Source organism: Momordica charantia, assembly GCF_013281855.1.
Source record: "Momordica charantia cultivar OHB3-1 chromosome 3 unlocalized genomic scaffold, Mcharantia_2.0 BLBB01000003.1, whole genome shotgun sequence".
In the NCBI taxonomy this organism is placed as follows: domain Eukaryota; kingdom Viridiplantae; phylum Streptophyta; class Magnoliopsida; order Cucurbitales; family Cucurbitaceae; genus Momordica; species Momordica charantia.
Genome location: NW_028275161.1, coordinates 15,071,434 through 15,080,606, shown reverse-complemented (window position 1 = coordinate 15,080,606; position 9,173 = coordinate 15,071,434). Strand labels below are relative to the sequence as shown.

General features: G+C 28.1%; 1 protein-coding gene across 1 annotated transcript; it reads right to left on the bottom strand.

Annotated features, from left to right (window-relative positions):
- Nucleotides 1-835: 835 nt before the first annotated feature.
- LOC111020525 (alpha carbonic anhydrase 7) lies at nt 836-4,363 on the bottom strand. The gene is made up of 6 exons (XM_022297220.2): nt 4,255-4,363; nt 3,644-3,861; nt 3,071-3,280; nt 2,805-2,972; nt 1,437-1,490; nt 836-937 (listed from the first exon to the last, which is right to left on the bottom strand). Exons 1-6 carry the CDS (start codon nt 4,325-4,327, stop codon nt 854-856), a joined length of 807 nt encoding a protein of 268 aa, XP_022152912.2. The 5' UTR covers nt 4,328-4,363; the 3' UTR covers nt 836-853.
- Between the last annotated feature and the right edge of the window lie 4,810 nt (nt 4,364-9,173).

Here is a 9,173-nt window from a genome sequence, read left to right as displayed (position 1 = left end):
GTGCGCTCGGGAATGGGCCTTTGCCTAATTTTTGTTGACTTGATCCACGTGGCTCGATTGCATCTTGGACGTGTGCCGCCTTAGGTTTACCCGATAATAAGGTATACTACTAGTAATTGTCATATATTTCGATTCAAAACAATGTTGGTAAACACAACATCAATGATTCTTGATTTTGGTTCTAAAAAATTTATAGTAAGCCACATTAAATAAATAACATTTTCATTCCAACTGATTTTGATTTTGATTCCTTCTCACAACATTTCCTTATTAAATTTTAGGTTACAATACTATTTTGGTCATGGTATTTTCAACCTTGGTTCATTTTAGTTTCGGTAATTTGAAAATATTCATTCTGATTCTTATACTTTTAACTTTGATTTATTTTAATTCTTAGACTTTGAAAATGTGTTAATTTTGGTCTGTGTACTTTTAAAAAGTGATCATTTTAGTCTCACTTTTCAAAATTTTAACACAAATTTAACACAAACGGAAATTCTTTAACATAAAGTAATGTTTACATTTAAAAAAATATATCGATTATAGTATCGTGTTGAAATTGTGATAAAAAAATTAAGATTAAGAATAAAATTAAATAATCAAAATGGTCACATTTTTTAAAAAGAGAGGAACCAACCTACATTTCATTTCTAGTGGAAGTACAGGGACATAAATTCTCAAAACATACCATGCTTTTATTGATTAGATACATATAATTCAAAAATAGAACATCAAGGGGAGAATTATCGATAAACAATAAGGAATACAATATTAAAAGTTGGGGTTGAGAAAAAGGATGAACTCCATAATAATAATAATAATATAAACTTAGATCTCTCTTTTTTTTTTTGGGTCAATCTTCATTTTCCTTGGGTCTTTGAAGTTGCGTTTTTCTATTGTAGATCGGCTGCAATGGCCTAGCATTAGTATCTGAGTCCTGCATTCACATATCAAACTTTTGATTCCAACAAGTATATAATATGCAAAATCAACATTGATGACTGGTTTTATTTATTTATTTATTTATTATTTTTATTTTTATTTTTTTAGTTCTATGATGATGCTAATTTTAATTTTATCTTTAAAAACTAAAATTATTTGTTCAATTTTTTCTTGGATTGTAACCTAATTTCTTTCAAATGTTTTTAAAATTCTTAACCAGACTTCGAAAACGGAAGAGGTAGATTTTAAAACTTTGTTATTGTTTTTGAAATTTTTGTCAAGAATCAACATAATAACATTGAAAAACAAAATACAAAGTACGACTTAAAAGAATTATATTTAAATTTGAAATTATTATCAAATAAAACCTTTACTTAATCAGTTATCATATGATCAATTATACTTAATATGGGTATTTTCATTTTTAATTTATAAAATAAAAGAAATAAAAATAGTATATATTTATGTCTACTCAAGCAGTTATTTTAACTTACATCATGAACAGCTACGCGAAGTTGTTTCACTTGTTCTTCTGTTACCGTCCTCACCTGGTGAAGTTCAAATATATAGGTAAGAAAATTATATATATATATAGATAGATATATATCACAAAAATTTGAAAACATTTTTTTAGTTCAACGATACATACATTTGATATTTGAATTATGTTTCAGTTGACTTATATATAAAAAAAAGAATATATAAAGGTGAAAGTAATGTTGATTTAATTTTTAGAAATAGTTTCCAATTTTTCCACAAGATTTCTAATAAAATAATTAAAAAAAGATTTCAAATCATTTTATCGGTATAAGTGTTGAGCAATTAGGCTTAAGAAAATTTAGAATTTGTTTGGTAGTTTCATTGTTTACTTTATCTCATTTTGAGAAATTAAGGGTCCGTTTGGTAACCTTCCCGTTTCTTGTTTCTCGTTTTCAATTCTCTTAAGAAATTTAAGTATTTTACAACTAACTTTGTTTCTTGTTTCTCTTATTTTTTCCATTTCCAATTTACTCTAAAATATAAATAAAAGCATTGGTTCGAAACCATGCAACACATTTTGTTTCATTAAAAATAAAGAAACAAGAAACAGGAATGTTACCAAACGAACCTAAGCTTACACACAAATTTATTTTTATTTTCATCTAATAAAAGCATTTTGAAACCCTTAGTCAAACTAGAAAACTTAAGACATGTCTTGATTAATTTTTTAGTTTCTAAAAGTTTGACTAAGTTTTGAAAATGTTTTAAAAATTTAAAACCAAAAATTTCAATTCAAGGTGCTGGATGTATGTCCTGCAAAAATAAATATTTTTTTGACATAGAAAACTTATTTGGCATTTTGAACAAAGCACAACCAAAATAAAAATAAAAAACTATATCTTTTTATTTTCATGTATTTTGCTTTTTGTAATTTAGTTTAATTTCATGCTCATATATAACATTAATTACTTTTTATGTATAATTTGATTCAAATGTATTATCATTTTAAATCACTTCCAAGCTAATTTATTAACTAATAGGGGTCACGGCCAGGCCTAAAAGAAAGATCAATTCTTTGGAATCCTTCACGAGCGATTCATGAATGTTATCGGGTTGAACGAGCTAAGGTAATTACTAAGCTACTATCGAGTTGAACGAGAGAAGGTAATTACTAAGCTAATTGGGTGCTATTCTACCGAGATCAACACTCGATTCCCCTCGACTTTGCGTCATCAAGTTGATAAAAAAAATATAATAAATGAAAACATAATAACAAAAGAAAATTTTCACAGTTTATTTTACATTAACATAATATAGCGGGATTAAAACGTAGAACCACTTAATTTATATCATATTAAACTATTTGTAAACTCAAAATTTACCTCACGTATCATTGTCCAAATAACATTTTCAGTGCATGGAGGAACCGTAAGAGATCCAATATATCTGTAATATTGTTTGCTGCCTATCTTTAGAAGAGTTGGATCAATTATTCCAATGATTCTCTCTTCTTCATGAGTATCAGAGATAACTTCTAAATGATCTTTCATCTAACAGAACAAATTAAAATTAATTAAAATCATGTGAATTGAATTGAAACCATTAGATCATTAACAGGTCATTATGAATTGAATTAAATTAAACTCACAGTTGATAAGAAATAATCAGGCTCCCCAATCTGATACAAGATTCCAATTACAGAAATGATGCCAGTTGAGCTTTCATGGACCAAATGAGCTTCAAGATCAAAGTTTTTGCCATCAATGGTGTGCTCAGAAGGTGAATGCCAATGACATTGTTTTAGTTTATATTGATTTCCATTCATTTCCATGTATCCACCTCCATCTACCCATTTCATCTGCAAATCTCATCCACACAAAATTAAAATGTCTATATATATGGTAAATCCAATCATTCAAATAAATTTTCAATACTTTCCTGATATTAATTTGATTTATGTGATCCAAGTGACAGAGAAAAAGATTGACATTATTTTGGGTATTAATAATTGATTTAGGATGTCCCCAAGGGACGGTCACTTGTGTTCTAACCTTCGAATGAGTTTAATACCAAAAACTCTTGAAGTCTTCTGAGTTCGGACCTTGGGAAGGGCGCAAGTGTCACCGATTATAAGGTTAAAGCTAAAGAGCTAGATTTCAGGTCATAAAAAAATTAATAATAGTAATAATGATTTAAGATAGTTTGGAAAAAGATTAATTACCATAATATCATGGCCTCTATTCTTGATAGTGGCATTGGAGGGTATGTAGTTTGTTTCGAGGTCTCCCAAATGGGAAATAACTTCAACTCTCTGATGCAACAAATCGATTGGAGATTGCATAAATCCAGCCTTGCATTTCTGCCATTCTGGTCGAAGGTCTCCCCAATGAGATGGTCCTCTCTCCCCATCATCCTCGTAATCAAACTCTCTCTCATTTTCTGCATTTAATCAATCATAAACATATCATAAAATCATGATCATCCAACAGAAAAAAGGGCCAAATATAAATGCATGGTTTAGGGCTAAAAACTTCTAAAAATCAAAATTCTAAGAGAGGAAAATCGAAATGTTTTTCAAACTTCGCTTACAGATAAACTCTTTTCTCTTAGATGGCCTAATTTCTTATCTAAATTTCTATCAACTTACTATTGTATCGTCTTATCTCGACTCATCGTCAATCACGGTTCATATTCGCAGTTCGCTGATAGATAGACTAAATTAAAACTTTTAAATGATTGAAGACTAAATTTAAAACATATGCTCAAACATTACGGAATAAAATATATATTTAGGTTAAGAAAAACACCCTATGTGTAATTTGGATCTCTCACCAACTTCTTGGGATGCTGCCTTAAATGAAAGCAAAAGAATGCAAAAGAAGAAAGAGCACAAGAACTTCCCCATCTCTTAATTATCTGATGTCTCTCTATGGAATCAGCAATAAGATTTGGTTTGAGGAGGTTAAATTTTATGGTATTTATAACTACAAGTTATAATGTGAATGGAAGAAAATGAAGCTTCTGATTTTCTTCAACTACAGTATTTTCCAGCGAACAAGTTTGAAAATATTGGGAAGAAAAGATGAACTTTTCAACAGAGAAGAAAAAAAAGGGCATTAATTTATAATCATTGAGTATTAAAAGCAAAAAAGAAGTCCAAATTCAGGTGGTTTCCGTTTCAATATTGTTTCCATGTTCATTAAGTCCATCAAGAAAATTTTTTTGTATTATTAAACTAATAAGGGAGAGATTAGATTAATCTTTCTTAATATCTGGTGTTGAAAATAAAACCAAATTGCTTATCAAAAGAGAAAAAAAAATAAAGCTTGGGCTGCCGTTGGAGATGTTGAAACGTTTGGTTATGTACCCAACAAGAAATTGACCAAATCTTTGAATCAATTAATTTCGTCACATATATTTGTAGTTTATGTTGTCATTTAAAAAAAGAACTGAAAATTTATACTAAACATCGTAAAATAAATATGTATTTATAAAAATATTAAACTTAACTCTATATATATAAAATACATATTCTTTTTGTGCTATTTTTGTAATTTTTTTTTAAATTCTAGATTCTATTAAAAAAAAGGAAAAAAAAAAATCTCTAATCAATGACTTTTTTATTTTATTTTTTAAGGAGAGTAATCAATGACGTTTAGTTTGTATGTTACTATTTAGGGGCTAAATTATACTAAATGTCTATGTTCTATGTATGTAGGTTTCAATAATTTTCAAATTTATCCAATGTTTTAAATAATTTAATAAAAGTTCTTATAAAAGTTTTCTTAAAATGCTTAACTAAATAAATAGTTTAGTTAAACAATGGTAGGAGTGCGGATTGAATATAGATAAAAAATCGATAAAATATAAACAAAAAACAAAAAACAAAAACATTGAACTTAATATTAATATTTTAAAAATTATTTAGAAATGTTGAAAATGTTTATTTGTTCATTTAAATATTTGTATCTTTTTTAGTTTTAAAGTATTTTTAAAAATATTAACCTGTATCAATGGGTATTTTTATAATTTAGTTTTTGAAAAATAATACTAAAAAAACATTGTCAATTGAGAGAGAGAGAGCTGAGCTTTAACACGTGTGGGAAAGTCCTCAGAAAAATGTTTTTCATCTGAGAGAAGAGAGAACTTTTCTTTGGTGTTAAAAGTCGTAGGGAGATCCTCAAATGTTTTTACAGCTGATTTAAATTAATTATTGACTAAAATAGTGGGTAAGCCCGAAGCAGCCATATATGGAAGGAAAAAACCTTGACTTCCAAGGTTTTGATTTATGAAACAACAAAAGTTTCATGAAATAATTTTATTAATACGTCACATTGAGATGGACAATTTTTACAAATATTTGTGGATTTGTGTATGATAGTACTTTCGCCTAGGTTGATAACTATTTTTTTTTTTATGATTTTCTATTTTAAAAAATTAAGTCTAGAAACATTGGTTCTATCCATATGCTTCTTTGTTTGGTTATTTAATTTTTTAAACAAGTTTTTAAAATCTAAGTTAAATGATAAAAACTAAAAAAAAGAAAGAGTATTTTTTAAAAAAATTATTAAAGTTTAATTAAGAATTCAAATTTGAGAAATCAATAAATGGTTATCGAACGCGGTAGAAATAGTTGTTTCTGTTGACTTTTTGGCCTTAATCTCAAATTAATTAATTTTAATTAATTAATTAATTAATGTTTTGATGATAACAAACTTAATTTTATTTATTAACATTTTTTGTATTTTAAAGTATCCACAGTCTAGAGCTCGTTACAACGATTCCAACGACTGTTAGATCATCCAAATCGAAGCTCAAACGGAGAAGTTACGATCGAAACAAATTGGAAGGAAAAATACCCGAGAAGATGACGTGGACAGTTCGTAAGCTAATAAATGACAAGCTTCTTTTTAAAATATATATATATATATATATATATTTAAAAAGAAAAGAAAAAGATAAAAAAAAATTTGAAAAGTTTACCGTTTTCTCACACACACACATATATATATTATTATTATTATTATATATATATAATTAAAAAAAACTTGTTACATCAACTGTCACATATATATATATATATATATATATTTTATTTTATCATTATATATATATATATTATTCTTAATTTATTTTTTGAAAATTATCTCAACCTTTCATTCTTAATGATTAAGATCTAATGGTTTAAAATTAAACTGGATTTTTTTTTACCATTTTCTTCCCTCTATTTAAACTAAACTTCTCATTCAAAATTATACAACAATTCTCTTATTCTCAATCCTCCATAACTTCAAAATTTTCATTTTGCTAATCTCTCCAAGTTCTCAATTTTTCTTTCCATCTTATTTGTGAGAGAAATTTTATTGTTGTGAGGATTGAAATTTTTGTGAGCTCAAATTTGTATATTTACTCTATTTGAGAGTTTGTAAGTGTGTGTTTCAAAATCTTCAACTCATTGTAACGGTGTGATCCTCACCGTGGAGAGGATCGTCTTTGCTCTTGTGAAGAGCAGTGTACCAGTTTGACTCCTACTGTGGAAAGAGTCAGAATTTCAATTTATAACCCAAGAGGTGCTTGGGAAGTAGGGTAGGACAGTTGTACCGAACCACTATAAAAATTCCCGGTGTCAAATTTCTCTAACCTTCTCTCTTATTTATTTTTTCAATTAATCTTAAAATTTGATTGTTTCCTTTAAATTTCTCTTGTTTGCCTTAGAATTTATTTTATCTTATTTTGTTAAAATTGCATATCTCAAAAAGTGTATTATTTTTGAGGTTTCATCCCTTTTACCGATAGTCAATCTATTACTAAGCCTCCTTTCTTTAATGGTAATAATTATAGTTATTGGAAAAATAGAATGAAATTTTTCTTGCTTTCTATTGACTATGATTTGTGGGATGTTGTTGAAGAAGGATTTAAAATTCCAATAAAAATTGTTGATGGTGTTAGAGTTGTAAAGCCTAAAGAAGAATGGTCTATAATTGAAAAGAAAGCATGTTCTTTAAATGTTAAAGCTATTAATTGTTTGTTTTGTGCTTTGAATGAAATTGAGTATAATAGGGTGTTGATTTGTAAAACCGCTAAGGATATATGGGATAAATTAGAAATTACTCATGAAGGAACTGGTCAAGTAAAAGAAACAAAGATTGACATGTTAGTTCATCAATATGAAATGTTTAAAATCGATGAAAATGAAGCTATTTCCGATATGTTTATTAGATTTACTAACATTGTCAATGCTTTAGAAGGACTTGGAAAAGAATATTCAAATCTTGAGAAGGTAAAGAAACTCTTATGGTCCTTGCCTAAACAATGGGAGCCTAAAATCATTGTCATTCAAGAGGTAAAGGATCTCAAGACTCTCTCCATGGACGAACTCATTGGTTTGTTGATGATGCATGAGATAAAGATCAAGAAAAACATGGAAGATGAGAAGAAAAAGAAAGAGAAGAGCATAGCATTAAAGGCCATCACCTTGGAAGTTGACTCCGAAGGTGAGAATGCTCTTGATGAAGATGATGTGACCTATCTCTCACGTAAGTATAAAAATTTCATCAAGAGAAAGAAACAATTCAAGAAGAATTTCTCCAACCAAAAAGAGTCAAAAAGTGAAACGAGCAAAAAGGATGAGGTAATTTGTTATGAATGCAAAAAACCGGGTCATATTAGAATCGATTGTCCTCTTCTTAAATCATTCAAGAAATCCAAGAAGAAAGCAATGAAGGCTACTTGGGATGATAGTGATGAAAGTGGAAGTGAAAGTGAGAATGAAGAAGTGGCCAACTTTTGCTTCATGGCTCATAGTGACAAGGAGGATGAACAAGATGATGAGGTAACTCTTGATCCCCTTTCTTATGATGAGTTGTTTGAAGCTTTTGAGAATATGCAAAATGATTTAGAAAAGCTTGGTTCTAAATATGTTATGCTTAAAAAGAAATACAAGGTCTTAACTAGTGAAAATAAGTCTTTACTTGATGATATTGCTTGCTTAAAGAATAATGAGCATGATGTTGTAAATATCTCTTGTGATAAGCATGTTCTTGATTGTGACGAGAAAAATGCATTACTTGATAAAATTAGATTTCTTGAGCATGATGGTTGTGAAAAAGATAATTTGATTAAATTGCTTAAGAAAAATGAATCAAATGCTTTAGTGGAACTTGATAAGGCTAAAGATTCTATTAAAAAATTAACAATAGGTGCTCAAAGGTTGGACAAGATTATTGAAGTAGGTAAACCTTATGGTGATAAAAGAGGTTTAGGCTATATTGATGAATGGTCTACTCTCTCAAGTTCTAAAACTATCTTTGTTAAAGCATCTCCTAATATGTCTAAGCTTGTTGCTCCTAAAGTTGTATCTAAACATACTAAAATTAACTTTGTGCCTATATGTCATTATTGTGGTGTTGAAGGTCATATAAGACCTAAGTGCTTTAAATTAAAATATGCTCAAACTACTAGAAGAAATTTTTCTCAAAGAGCAAAGTTTCACAATGCTCCAAGAAAATTTTTTTCCAAGAAAAGTAAAATGCATAAATTTGTTGTAAAAGATAATTCATTGCATAATGTTGTTTGTTTTTCATGTGGCAAGTATGGACATAAATCTTATTCTTGTTACTTGTCTAAATCTTATGCTTTCAATAAAAATGCAAAAATAAAATGGATCCCCAAGTTTGTTAATGCTAACCTTCTAGGACCCAAACAAGTATGGGTACCAAATGATCAAATTTAAATTTTTGTGTTTGTAGGTT